This window comes from Symphodus melops (genome assembly GCF_947650265.1).
Source record: "Symphodus melops genome assembly, chromosome: 23".
NCBI classification, from domain to species: Eukaryota; Metazoa; Chordata; class Actinopteri; order Labriformes; family Labridae; genus Symphodus; species Symphodus melops.
This window is the reverse complement of record NC_136713.1, coordinates 2210654-2225653: the sequence shown is the minus strand read 5'-3', so window position 1 is coordinate 2225653 and position 15000 is coordinate 2210654. Positions and strand designations below refer to the sequence as shown.

Sequence of the window (15000 nt, the reverse complement as noted above, 5' to 3'; positions counted from 1 at the left end):
TCCTGCTTATGACGTCCGTGCCTCACTCCTCACTCATTCTGATTACTATAGTATATGAAACCTCCTTTGTCTTCTCAGAAACAAACACGCTATGTACTTTACGTTGCTATTTATGTCGATATCATCATGAATGAGGAAATCAGCATAACTCTATACGTTATTGTTTGCTTGAATGATGTTTCCTTATGTTCAGATTTCTTTTATTTATCTATTTATTTATTTATTTATTCATTGCCACTTCACCTCATTAAAGAATAACCAATGAAAATACTAAATCAGCATCCAGTGTTAGTTCTGCTTTCATATTTGTGTATGTGTTTTGAATTCCCCTCGGGATCACTCAAGTATCTATGTGCAGTCTCTCATTCTTCTGCTCTGTGTGTCTTTGAACCTTCTTGTTACCATCACACAGCCCAGAAAGTGTTGAAATCTGTTCTTTGATTGGATGAGATGTCATCCAGCATGTCAACATTTTACGTCATTCTTTCACCAATAAATGGACAAACTATCAAAACATTAAACAAATGTGTTTTGTGACACAATGGTGTTATCACCATATTAAAGAAAACATGATTTTTTTATTTGACTTCCCAGACAATGTTGGAATCACGGTTAAGTAGGCATGTAAAGATTCACTCAACTCACGATACGATTCTCTCACAGATGATTTGTTTTTTAAATGAGACTGTAGATAATTGATGAGATGACTGAAAAAGTTCCCCGTCTTCTGCACACAGTTTTTGTGTTGTCTGTTATCTTCTCACCTCTTTTTATTTACTGCCGTGTGGAAGCCAAAATGTTTCCACACTTCCGATTTAAAAGACGGTGGTGCGTCCTCAATTTGAAAATCTTTCTTTGCAGCTGCTGACGCTCACCGTATCACCTTGACACTTGTATTGATTTTAAACTGCCTTACGATTTATATTGAAGCCCCTCGGGTTAACGGATGCTGGGTACTCTGGTAGCCAAGGAGTTATCGGAAGTATTGACTGTGATGACGATTTTCTTTGTTCGGTTTCTGATCAATCATGATGCCTTAAAAAGATGAGGGAATGTTAGTTGTGTGACACTAATGTGGCATCAGAGGATCGATTTGAATATTGGGAATGTGGCTGCAAAAATCTGAAGTACTGAAGAAAGAAAATAAGAGTCTTTGTCCTCGATAAAATCCCACCACAAGAGGTACAAATGAAGAAATGAGTTTGACTGATACTTGGGCCAGTTGTTCACACACTCTTTAAATGTCGAGGCCTTGACCCATTCAGGGTCATGAGTTACACTTTAACGGATGCTAACAAAGATAGTTGACCTGCTACTAAAACCAGGTGTATTATCAGGTGAATCAGGTCTCTGTGCTCTGCCACACACGCCTGGAAAGTCTCCATTTTCTGTTCCAGCAAGCTAAGCACACAGGAAGGGTGACGAAAAGGAGACATCAATGTAACATTAGGAAGGAAGGGTGACGAAAAGGAGACATCAATGTCACATTAGAATTGAAGGGTGAAGAAAAGGAGCAACCTGATGATAATGATGATGAGGATAATTATGGCGATTAGAGCCTGTAAATAAATAGACCCTTCTATCTCATTTATGGACATAGTGGGAAGCCAACAAGCAGATAAATGAAATAACCTCTCTAACACAAGAGTCAGCTCCACCTCTCCTCTAGGACGCTCACACCTCGTTCACTTACTCAACAGGCCTGAGTAACATGTCACAGAGCGTGCTGGCCTTTCACCCCACCGACTGCACAATTTACAAGAAATCACGCAGCTGTGTCGAGCTACCCTTGAGCAAGAGACCCCTTTGCTCTGTACCTGACCCGTTCTGCAAGCAGAGCAAAGTGACATTTCCCTAAAGGCAAGGGGTCAGAGAGGAATCACTCTGTACGTGACCTGCTCTGATATCCTCATTGTAGTTGTGATCCAGCATAAAGTGTTACGGCATTTTATTTTTTAGTTTTTATCGTTTGCAGTGTTTTTGTGTTTTTATTGTTTGCAGTGCATTTTTACTTTTCATTTATATCATAAGAACTGCCATAGTCACATGCTGCACGACTTAATTGATCACATGACTTTGCCCCAATCCCGGAGACCTTCAAATCAGCGCACCTGTGTTGGTGAGGAGGAATGCACATAAAAAAGGACGGAAGCAACAAACAGAGCGGAGAAGGGGGGACGAGGACGGAAAGACCGGGGACGGGAGAAGAGAAACGGGACGGGGACGGGGACGGGGACGGGGACGGGGACGGGGACGGGGACGGAACCGGAAGAGCAGGAAGAGAGCAGGAAGACCGCGTACCACCGCTCAAGCAGTAAAGGCGAAGGACGGCACACGCATCGGGGACCACGCACGCTGAGACCGCAAGTGCTGCAAGGCGATACACACGCAGGGGCAGAGGAGGACTCTGCCTTCCGTGTAAGTACCCTTTGGGACCGTATAGTAGCACTTGTCGGAGAGAAGTGAGACAGGAAGCCGCTGTGTTAGGACGTTGACTGCCGCTTGTTGTTCCGCGCAGGTGTCTCAGCGTGCAGAGGACAGGAGCCAGCCGGGAGAGATCGAGACTGAGTGGAGGAGTGTTGTGAAGCCTGACACACGCAGGGGCAGAGGAAACTCTGCCTCGAGTGTAAGTATTGTAGCGACACTCCACCCTGTAGCCTAAGGCCCTAATAGTCTCGTATCCCCGTGCTGGCGTATATGCTTTGCATTCATTATTAAGGACAATAAGTAAATCCCAGAGGTCTTCCTGGAGTTCAGGCTCCTGCTGCTTCAACTATTTGGTTCTTCTTGTTCAAAACAGCATCTGTAGAGTATTTACAAGTGCTAACTAATTCATCAGTAATACGGTCTAAAAGCTGTGGACTCTTTTAATATCAAAAGGAACGTCATTGAAATAAACAGGAATCTGGTTTCTCTAACGTTACAGATCTTGAACCTGATTTTTTTGCAGGTGATTTTGATTCCTGAAAACTGTTTGTAATAACTTGATTTTGTTTGTGTGACAGAACGGTAACCAACAGCAGACTGACATACGTATCCAAGCTGGCCTTTCAAAACAACATCAAGCTGCAGTACCTGTAAGTCTAAACTCAGGGAACAGATTGATGCTTGCTGCTGATGAAACAGCCTCAGTAAGTGTGAGTCTGTTTTCTATGATTTATTGTTGGAGTTAAATGAAGAAAGAAGATCAACAACAGCTGAGAGTCTGATGGGAAACGAAGTTCAGTTCAGTTTCAGCCTGAACACTGCTTATAATTGATCTTTCAATCTTGATACTTATTATACTAATCAGATGTAATTGTCACAGTGCTTGTAGAGGGGAAACTTTGAATGTAAAAACAATGCAGGCTAATTGATGCATGTAGAAATGTGCTGCCTTATTATTCCTCGTTGTGTTGATATAACACTCTCCCTCGCTGATGTTTGGTTTTACTTTCCAGGAATCTAAAGGATAACAACCTGTCATCGCTGTCCTGGAGGATATTCAGACACCTCAGCATCTCTGATCTGTGAGTTCCCCCGTCAGTCTGTCCCTGTCTCTCTCTCTCTCTCTGAGTCACAGTATGTAGAGTATATATCACCTTTCATATCAACTGTCAGTGTTTGATTTACTGCTGCCTTCAATCTTGGCATTTTGTGGGGAAAGAATGATTTTTGTAATCATTGAAGGAAGGGAGAGACAGGGAGGCCTGATTGGTTCATAAAAGTCGTACAGAGTGCAGACATTGTTCAAAGTGTTTGTTTCTTCTTCAGAGCACACGAGTTATTCGCTTCTGTCAGGACCTAAATACTTATACTAAATACTTATTATTATTAAATAGAACAATAATAATAACTAAATACTTATTAAATAGAACAATAATAATAACTAAATACTTATTATTATTAAATAAAATAATAATAATAACTAAATACTTATTATTATTAAATAGAACAATAATAATAACTAAATACTTATTATTATTAAATAGAACAATAATAATAACTAAATACTTATTATTATTAAATAGAACAATAATAATAACTAAATACTTATTATTATTAAATAGAACAATAATAATAACTAACTACTTATTATTATTAAATAGAACAATAATAATAACTAACTACTTATTATCATTAAATAGAACAATAATAATAACTAAATACTTATTATTATTAAATAGAACAATAATAATAACTAAATACTTATTATTATTAAATAGAACAATAATAATAACTAAATACTTATTATTATTAAATAGAACAATAATAATAACTAAATACTTATTGTTATTAAATAGAACAATGATAATAATAACTAAATACTTATTATTATTAAATAGAACAATAATAATAATAATGACTAAATACTTATTATTATTGAATAGAACAATAATAATAACTAAATACTTATTATTATTAAATAGAACAATAATAATAATAATAATAACTAAATACTTATTATTATTAAATAGAACAATAATAATAATAATGACTAAATACTTATTATTATTAAATAGAACAATAATAATAATAATAATAACTAAATACTTGTTATTATTAAATAGAATCTAAATCTTAAAAAGTGTATCTGAAGAGAATGACCAACCCTGCCTTTAATTTAACTCAACCATTAGGACTAAGTAGTTTACATCGTTATAGGAATTTTCAGATTTATGTCCAAGCGTTCATTTTATAAAAAAGTTGACTTTTAATTTGATATTTTATGCTAATGCCATTATTGACATATGAGGCTCCTGCAGTGCTGTGAGCGACAGATTAGCAGAGTCGAGGAGAACAGCTCAGATGACACGTTCCAAACACTCTTCCCAAAAACTGTGAGTGTCTCCTTCAAACAGAAGGACTGTATTGACCCCATAGATCGTGTGTGTGTGTGTGTGTGTGTGTGTGTGTGTAGGATCCTGTCAGGGAACCCTCTGCACTGTTCCTGTGAGAACATGTGGATCAAGCTGTGGTTAGGAGAGGAAGCAGACATTCAGGAGCTGCGCTGCATCGAGGATGGAGGAGGCCGCAAGCTGCTGTCCAGACTGACTTTACCTTACTGCAGTAAGAACACGCTCACACACACACACACACACACACACACACACACACGCACACACACACACACAGTGTGGAGGACTCAGACACGTGTGATGGACGGGCCTGGAAAAGACATTGTTACTCAAGCTGTAACAAAGTGAAAAGTGTTGAAGGGCCTGCAGGAAAAGGGTCATCCTGCTGACTTCCTCTACCTATTTCTTCTTCTAAATATCTGTGACGATTGTGTGTGTGTGCTCTCGTGTGTTTTGCATGTGTCTCACACATCTGTTTTTTATGTAAGTCCTTTGCTAGCTTAAATCTAGGATACAGGCTTTATGAGTTATTATGTTATGATATGTTGTTGTTACAATTGCAAACATTGTAAGCGTGTTCCCAGGGGAGTGAGATTTTTAGATTTCAGTCAGTTTCAAATCCATGCAAATAAAATAGAAGGAGAGCTTTGTATGCATTAACCAAAGTCACTGCAGTAATCACTTATATCTGATATAAGAGCTGCTGGTATGTGAACCTTCACCGCCTACAGCAGAGAAGCAGCACACACTGTATTTCATGCTTAGCTCTGTATATTGTAATTTCCCCAGACACTGAGCAGAGGAAAAAAAGCTACCATTTCTTTCACATGAGCAGGCAAACAAATGAGCAAATAAACGCAAGGATGCACACTCAGATCTTTGCTTGCGTCAATGGTGGCGTTTGTGGAGCGCTTGCTGCGGGAGGGTTTAGAGCTCCCGGAAACATTTGAACTACGCGCGGAAAGAGCGCACCGCGCCCTGATGCCGAAGCCGCCTGGGGACTCCCCGCCGAGGTCTATCGTGGTCAAACTGTCAAGCTACAGGATGAAAGAAGAGCTGCTGAGAACGGCCTGGCAAAAGAGAGGATTTGAACACCTTGGAAAACGAGTCAATGTGGATCACGACTATGCGCCTGATGTCTTAAAAAAAGCGCAGGGAATATGCTGAAGCGAAAGCGGTCCTGAAGGCGAAGACAATCCGCTTTCAGACGCCGTTCCCCGCCAGATTCAGAGTTTTCTACCAGGAGGCGACGCAGGATATGGAGAGGAGGGGTCTCCCGGTGTCGGTCATTAAACACCCGGACTCACTTTTGGAGAGGATCCAGCAGTTCACATGGCACACCGTTAAGAGGCCGAGGAACCGGGACAGAGGTGACAGGGCTTCGGCATTTAAGGAAAAGTTACAGGCTTTCAGACGCCAGGACTCGGGGTGACTGTAAGTGATCTGTAAACTGTTGGGTGCCAGTGAATTTTGATTTTAACGAGTGAGTCCGGTGTGACTTTATTTTGATGTATTTCTTTTTTTCTCCTCCGGGAACTCCCAGCAGAGGGCTGACTTAGTCTGCTAACATGTGCAGATTCTCAAAGGTGTGCGGTATGGGCTATATATATATATATATATATATATATATATATATATATATATATAACTAAGAGTATAATGTAAACGTCGGGGAAAGATGTTTCTCTGTTTGCTGCCGGGACAGAGACAATACAATGCATGAAGGCCCTCTCCCACCTGACAGGTGGAGAGGCTTTACCTCAGAGCCCTTCATCCATCAGGGCTTCATCAGGGTCGATATTAAGACCCCACAGTTGGAAGTCTTATTTTCTGTCTTTACTGTTCTTATGGTGTTCTGTGGGTTGTATGAGTTTTTGTTGTTAGCTGCAGTTATTGGCAGCCTGTGTGGGGTAACCTGTGTTTTATTTTGCTACTTATGGACACTTGTGGTGAGTCTCGGTTATATGTCATCTCTCTTCTCAATGACCACTGAATGCAAGAAGTTAAAATAGCTACTTATAATGTGAATGGCCTTGTCAACCCCATTAAGAGAAGTAAGATTTTAACTAAACTAAGGGTTAGGGTAGGTTAGGCTTAGGCTGCACTCGTCTTCGGCACAGTTACCAGAGCATGTTACTCTTTTCTGTCGGATGGTGTATATCCAAAATGTCTCCAAACTCCTGAAGTTGGGCGTCCTTTCTTGTCATCTTGTCCACGATGTTTTCTCCATGCTTTGAGCTAGCAGGCTAAGCGCTATCTTCTGTGTTGCTAACGCTACTTTTGGCTGTGTCATTCTGCTCGGAACATCTGGAAGCCCGCCTAGCCAAATCCCTGCGACACATTGTCGGGTGACAGCTGGCATTCACTGCGCTCAAACTGTCTATCAGCTCTCCACAGATCAACTGAAGGTTCATGTAGAAGACATAAAGAGCAGCAAATGGATTTAGAAAGGCAACGTTATAGTTACTATCCACTCTGCAACTCGTGTCTTTATCCCTCTTCTTGTCCATAATGCATGATGGATTATTATTGTGATATTCTTTTTCTTGTGCAGGCCATCTTAAAACTAGTCAGACGACATATAGGCAGGTCAACTTTCTTTCCCCTCACAGGCTTCCTTACTTTTGTCATTGTTGTTGTTAGTCAGGACTTTATTGTGCTGTTGGCTGTTTCTCTGCAGACACTTCAGTGCCAGTCGTTTCCATGTGTTTACAACAGTGGTGCCAAACACTAAAACACATCATAGTGAAATATTTCCTGCTAATGACTCACATGTTGACAGAGTATGTGTCATGGATGGTTTGACTATCAAAGCTGCGCTGGAAAATAATTGAACATGGAGATCATTTGTCGTGTTCCGAGGCGGGTCACGACAACAGCACAGACAGTAACACCAGCGAGGTTTTCCCAAGTTTGAACTCTGTCGCTGTGTCTCTCTTTGATTGGGGTGAATGTGCTTAAATGAAAGCAGGAGAGAAAGTAAGAGGGAGAGCAGGAGATTGAATTCAAGGTCTCTCTTTGTGAGTCCATGTTTTCCCCTGCTCGGTGGTAGTGTGTGTGTGTGTGTGTGTGTGTGTGTGTGTGTGTGTGTGTGTGTGCCTAATCTTCCACTCTTGTTGTTGAGGTTGTTACATGCCTGGTGTTGTGAATGAAAGGACAAGTGTCCCAATCCTAAATTTGCTTCCTTCCTTTTCCCCCTTTCCTCCGACCTCCCTCTCCCCCTGCCTCCTTCTCCTCCTGCCTCTCCTCTTCTCCTCCTCCTTCCCTCTCCCTGGTTGGATGTAGAGCTTCCCATGGCAACTTTGAACCCATCCACAGTGAGAGTAATGGAGGGGAAGAGCGTGGACCTGACCTGCACAACCTCTGGGGTGCCCTCACCTGAGCTGATATGGAACATGTTGCCGGTCTCCAAATATGATGTTAGAACACACACACACACACACACACACACACACACACACACACACACACACACACACACACACACACACACACACACACACACACACACACACACACACACACACACACACACACACACACACACACACACACACACACACACACTAAACCTTTTTCACTCATGCCCTTCTGAAACATTCTTGAAGATTACAGAACAGGATGCCCTGGAACCTGAGTTGCTCTTTCACACATGACCCCTCACAGTGGGAGAGTTTCCCTTTCAGATGAAGGCATGGGGGATGGCCAATGGTTCTTGGGGTGCAGAGCATGAAAATAGGATGCAGTGGAAGTCACTGTTTAATGTTTACATCATACACAACATAGTGTTGACAGAGTCTGCACAGGATCAATGAGTGAGTGGAAAAGAGAGAGAGAATGATCACAGCAGGTAATATTCAGGAACATTCTTGCAGGGATAATGACGTTTACATCATTGACTCACCTCAACTTTTTTCCAGAAAGGTTACAAGGGTGCTGACAGGGAAAAAGTTGGGACACATTTTCAGTCAGACATTCTGCCTTTAGCAGGTGCCAGTAGTGTAGTGGTTAGTGCACATGCCCCATCGTCCTGAAAGTGGGTGGTCCAGGTCAGAATCAGTACTGAGGCTAACCATGTCATTCCCCACTCTCTCCTGATTTTAGACTATCCAACACCCTCCAAAAAGAAGAATAATAATGAACTAAACAGTGATAGCTTGATGGATATTTATTAGTATATCCTGGGATAAAACTTGCATGTCACTGTTGCAGTACAACGATGGATTGCAATAATCATGCAAAAACAAATACAATACTTTAGGAACAATGACCTTTAAATGACAACAAGTGAAAAGAATAGTATCATTAAAAGCTGCATCTTTTAATATGTAGAACTGTGCCAGGGGTGTGTTGAAAACTCCTGATATAAGAATGTGTTTCATTCCTCAGATCGGGACATCAGGACAGATTTCTGTGATGCGACTCTCCAACCTGTCCTCTCTGGACCACAACCGCAAGATCAGCTGCACGGCTGAGAACGCTGTCGGAGAGAAAGAGTCCTCGCTGGTGCTGGATATTCTATGTACGGCTCTAATTCAGTGTGTGTGTGTGTGTGCAGTGAAGTCTTTAAAGCTGTAGAAGACTAATGCTCCTCCTCCTTTTAATCAGTGTTTTTGGATGCTTCACTAGTTCTACCGCTGAATTGCTATTTGCTTTTTTTTTGTGTTTTCTGTTTGTGTCTGTCATCGGTGCCCTTAAACTCTTTATTCTTTCTTTTACACTCAGTTCCTCCAAAGATCACGATGCTGAGTCCGATCCCGGACCATGACTGGTGCATCCCCTTCAGCATGACAGGTACGACAGAGAAATCCAAATAACATCCTTCACTGATACTTTTCTAAAGTATCATCATGATCATATCCATGTTAATAAATCAAAGCAGGACCACTTATCCTATGTGTCCTTGAGCAAGACACTTCAACTTAACGAGACACATGTAACCAGTGAAATCTACAGAATCTCTTTCCTTGTATTTCCAGGAAACCCAGAGCCGACGCTACAATGGTTTCTGAATGGAAAAAAGGTGACGGAAGGGAACTTCATCTTAACATGGATCCATGAGGTCACAGAGAGAGAATACCACGGCTGCCTGGAGCTGGACAACCCCACACACCTTAACAACGGCCGCTACATGCTCGTGGCTACAAACAGATATGGGACAGACCAAAGGGAGGTGGAAGCTCAGTTCATGAGGCCGCCCAGTGAAGGTGAGCAGTAAAGCTGCTCTCAAATGTTTGAACATTCAGGATGTTTTGCCAAAGAGAGTCACTGGTACATCTTTATTGACATATTTTATAAGCCAGCGTCAGCTCAACATATCAATGAAATGTTCTTTTTGTTTTGCATTTTCTGATGTGCAGATCCTGTGAAACATGTTCCTAATGACTAATATCATGCTGTCAGTGTCTCTTCAGATCAATGTTTCTTTGCTGTTCAATATCTCATCTTTTCATCCTCCTCCATGAAGACAAATCACATTTTATAAATCTTTCTCTTTTATCTCTCAAGTTGCTGAGGGTGCGTTACATCAGCTAGACATGAGGCTTGTTGTCCTTTCTTTTGTGGCACCCATGCTGTTGTGATTCTGTTATTGATATTCTGCATGTTGAATTCATGTTTTTTTCCTTTAATGTTTGTTTGTGTAATGGATATGTTATTGACAGAAGCTCTGAAAACAGACATGACTGACGACATGATTTAGTGACGAGCATGCTGCAGAATTGACTCTTTGAGTGTTTCGGTATGTTTGAAAGCTAACGGTTCTTTGCTGTCTCTTTCTCCAACACCTCATCCCTCCTGCAGAGCTCCCAACAGGTACTGCAAAGAATTTGACTTTTCTTAGCTCTCATAGTTAAATGATCAATTACTTAGCTGCCTTCTCTAAATGACTTGTTGTTACTTGTGCTACACACAGGGGAATAAAGTGCCAGCTTGAATTGACAATGTAAAAGGGGCTAATGAAAACAACCAGCTGAAACCCTGTTTATTAGATAGATAGATAGATAGATAGATACTTTATTGATCCCGAGGGAAATTCAAGCCTTAAACCCTTTATTTCAGACAGAGGTAGAAAAATATGGCTTTTTCATTCAAGTCCAGCTACCTAACTTTTGTTTTCATCCTGAAATCACATCATCTCTGGCAGATTTCATCTGTTGCATGATCGTGTCGTGGTCCCCATCTGACTTCTTTGAAATAAGAAGCATATGAATTGTCGTACGTATGAATTGATACCACAAACCAGATTTGATGCAAAACACTGAGACTAAAGCAGCTGCTAATGGTTGAAAGTCAGTGAAAGACAGAAGAAGAAGAGGGCGTGATCTTGCAACGCAGTGCAGAGCTTATAAGTGCTAATATGAGAAACTCTGATAATAATAATCCAGTTTGGTAACTGCTAGAGCACCTTTACAATATGAGAGAAAAGACTTTGAAGATGTGGGAGTTCAAAACACCTCCAAATTGGACAGATAAGCTAAAGTTAGCCTGAACTCATGTTACACATCCTACATGCATTGATAGAATACACAGCGACTGTTTTCATCTGTAAATCAATGTGCTGCTCTTTAGATTGATGTTGATAGATTGAAGTCACAATCCTTCATCATATGCACAATTCAAATGATCTGCTTTGGGTTTGTGGACATTTGCTCTTTAATTTGCTACAAACAACCACCTGGTGCTGAACATGCTGTTAAACACCAGTAAACTATGTCTTTAACAGGTGTTGATTATTTGGTCATTTGTTGTTGCATTAAATAATCAATCGATGGCCTTGGGCTTATGTTGCCTTGTGTGGAAACTGCAGCCCTCGTCACAGAGACCGTGGGTTCGAATACGACGGCGGCCCTTTACTGCACGTCACCCCGCTCACTCTTTCTCTGAGGTTACCCGTCTCTCTCCAATGATGGAGAGAAAAAAAACAAAACAACAGAAAAGTTCTAATGAAGTAATATCATGTCCGGTAATTTGTGCCTGGTTTGACCTCATTTTACAAACGTGTGCGACAATAATTAGACGAAGAGTGTGAGTGGCTTTGATTATGTCATTATCACCATTTTTTAGACGTTTTTGTTGGATTATTTTGTCGTTCTTTTGTTGAATGAATCCTTAAAAGTGATCGACTTTGATATGATTTGAGTTCAAAGGAGTCACAGTTGCAAGCCCATTTAGACTCTCAGCAGCATTTTCCAATCTGTGCTCGCTACAATACTGTTGAAAAGAAATGTTGATTTCAACTCTGTCCTTCTGTCACTGTAACTGTATTTACTTTCCTCTCTCTCTCTGCTTATCAACAGAGGACCCTCCTGAAGTCACTCACAAAGACAGAGTCGCTGTAAGTCCTCTGCCACCTGTTTAGTTTACTATTTCATTTGTGTCTAGAAAACACCTTGTCAGGGTCTCTTTTCCCATGCTCGGAGGTTAATAACTCGTGTTTTGTCATCGTTCAGGTGTACGTGGTGGTGGGCATTGCTGCTGTCGTCTTCACCTGTTCGTTCTCTTGTGTCTGTTCTCACGTTTGGAGGGAACTCCGAGTTTGACATCAAAGGTAAGGCTCTAAGCTTCTGTCTTCATTGACCTCCTCGTCGGGGAGAACATGCCGAATCACTACAGAATTAATCCACAATACGTATTTGTCTGTTATTTGTGAGTAACTGTCAAAGATGGCTTCATGGATACACCAAAAAAACAAAAAGAGATCCCCCCCCTCTGTTCCGTCTTTGGGGGTATTAACAGAGACGTTACAGAGCTGAGCCAGCCGGGCGGAGCACAGTGCAGTGTGCGTACATGCAGTCAAAAAGGAAGAGAGGCCAAGCTGCCCTAGCACTCCTACAGGGGTGTGGTCAAAGTCAACTCATTTGCATTTAAAGCTACAGACACAGAAACTGTGTGTTCTGAGCGGGGCTGAAATAGAGGGCTTTATAGGCCTTATCAAACACACATTAGATTAGATTTAGAACAAGATACTTCACACACACATGTTTTGAGGAACTGTGAATTATTGAAATTGGTTTAAAAGAAGTAAAATATGTGACCTTTAGCATCCTCTTCAAAGCGTCCAATTAGAGCAGCTTAATAAGTTTCAGCTCTTTTTCTAATTTGTTCCATGTAAATTGAGGCAAAGTGAAATGTCCTTTTTTCCCCTGAAGGTGTGAAGAAAACAGAGCTCAAACAGACTCGTAGATGATAAAGCAGCAGTGTTAGAGTCTGCGTGTTGGACATAGAAGATGGACCAGCCACTATATACATTGTGTGTATGTGTGTTAGGGTTCATGGCTGTGTGTGTGCTCTGAAGGAAGTGATACCTCTAATGCATCTTAGCATCCTATGAATTTCCCTCGGGATCAATAAAGTATCCATCTATCTATCTATTTATCCATCTATCCATCTATCTGTGAAAACTTGAAAATGTGAACCTTTGCTTTTGGTAGCTTGTGAGGGGTCAAACTAGGGGTTCTTTAGGATTCTGAATCCATTGCAAACATCTGTTTTCCAAAAAATCCACTCCTTGGTGGAGAAATGGCCACGCCCACTTTTACACATGACCCAGTTCTTGCTTTGCTAAATGCATAAAGCGTCATATGGAAACCTTGTGCCAATAAACCTCTCCGATGTTCCATTCCTCTGATGTGTGGGGGGATTAATGATCCAATGAAGCTCCACTCCGCTCACACACACTCAGCTGATTCATTGTCTGAGGAGCAAACGAAAGGCTCAGGTGCAGGTGAGGTCATGGTGACGCCACGTAAAGTGAGGCCTTTCTGATAATATGAGCTTTTTGTCTTTTTGGTCACTTTCTGGTGGCTGTGAAGAAGCTTGTGTTTCCTCCCCCGTTTGTCTGGAGTTGAGAACAAAATTTCCAACATTTGTCTCCCGATTTTCCCCTAAAAGGAAAATGACAGAGCCAGCTGAAGGGGGAGAAGCAGATAGTTGTTTTTGGCCCTTTATCATAAAGAGTCAGCTGCCTGGGATGCTTTTCTCCTTTACACTCACTTCCTCTGCACACGCTCCCTGATTACACATCCTTCTGCAGCAGAGGAGAGAGATGATTTTTGGAGAGGACAGAAGTTTTGCAGTAATCGTCTGATTAAACACAACCTGTATGTTTCCCTCTGTACTGTGTGTTTATTCAATAGTGCTGTTTTTCAGTTGAAGCGAGCAGCAGAGCGGATGATGGAGGACAGACTCTCCTCACCCCTGGTGCTCATTAGTTTGTGGATTGCTGCTGTGGGACTTATCCTGTAGCTCCAACACTAATGATTTGAGTCCAGTTTAAGAACTTAACGATCCAGCCAAAGCAGAGTTACGTCCGTACATTACATCCACACCTGCTGCTTTCCTCGTGATCTCCACTGTCAGCGCTCATGAAGGGAGATGAGGATGAAGCGTGTTCCAATTGAATGGGAATGATTGGAGTCTGCACATTGATCATGCACAGATGTTGTCAGAGAACATTTATAAAATGGGGAATATAAAGTGCACAATCAGACGAAGATTCACCTAATCAGTCGTTGATGTGGAAGTCCAGAATACAGAGGAGGTCGAAGCAGTAAGCCAAGTAGACTGAAGACTAGGACTTTATTACCTGACACAGAAATGCCGTACCAACCGGACACGAGCTTTTCTTCCTTCCTCCAACACACCAAAGATAATTAGACACGTTAGCTTCATTGATTGACTCTTCATTGCCCATAGGTTGTTGTGTGATGATAATGGATAAATATGTTCATATGTCCAAACATTTCTTATGATCTTTACAAATATGTTGAGTCAAGGCCGAACAAACCTTTGATCTGGGATGAAGCTCTGTGTTCAGTTTGAAGGATTTACTGGCATTCAGTCTGATCTGGTGTTGCAGGATTTTCAATCATTGCTCAGTGCGGATAAGAAACATTGGACGACGGTCACTTTCGTGGTTTCCTGCAGAACATTGAAGAAAAACGATATTAACTGAACACTGAAAAATGCCAATGAATCCCTGAAACACACGTGGGCATCTGGAGATACAAACAATGAATACAAACTAAATGTTTCACAAGCAATGATTTCCTTCTGCTTGCTTGGCTTTTTTAGCTCCGCTGCAGAAAATCAATAGACCCGTAAGTCAGAGCCTGAGGACATGAAGTCACTACATGAAATGAATTTGAAAGCAGTGCAGCGA

General features: G+C 41.4%; 1 protein-coding gene across 3 annotated transcripts in view; it reads left to right on the top strand.

Moving 5' to 3' along the window:
• Positions 1 to 6086: 6086 nt before the first annotated feature.
• LOC306818964 (BDNF/NT-3 growth factors receptor-like) overlaps positions 6087 to 15000 on the top strand; it is a 16041-nt gene continuing 7127 nt past the window's right edge. Inside the window, exons 1-8 of one of the 3 annotated variants that reach the window (XM_079336726.1) lie at positions 6087 to 6272; positions 7153 to 7246; positions 8124 to 8257; positions 9228 to 9360; positions 9564 to 9632; positions 9818 to 10045; positions 12137 to 12174; positions 12290 to 12387. In XM_079336726.1, coding sequence (XP_079192852.1) covers positions 8132 to 8257; positions 9228 to 9360; positions 9564 to 9632; positions 9818 to 10045; positions 12137 to 12174; positions 12290 to 12379 — 684 coding nt within the window. In that variant the 5' untranslated portion in view covers positions 6087 to 6272; positions 7153 to 7246; positions 8124 to 8131 and the 3' untranslated portion in view covers positions 12380 to 12387. Of the gene's footprint in view, positions 6273 to 7152; positions 7247 to 7591; positions 8258 to 9227; positions 9361 to 9563; positions 9633 to 9817; positions 10046 to 12136; positions 12175 to 12289; positions 12388 to 15000 lie in introns of those variants that run through there. The other 2 variants (XM_079336724.1, XM_079336725.1) reach the window with 2 other exon arrangements.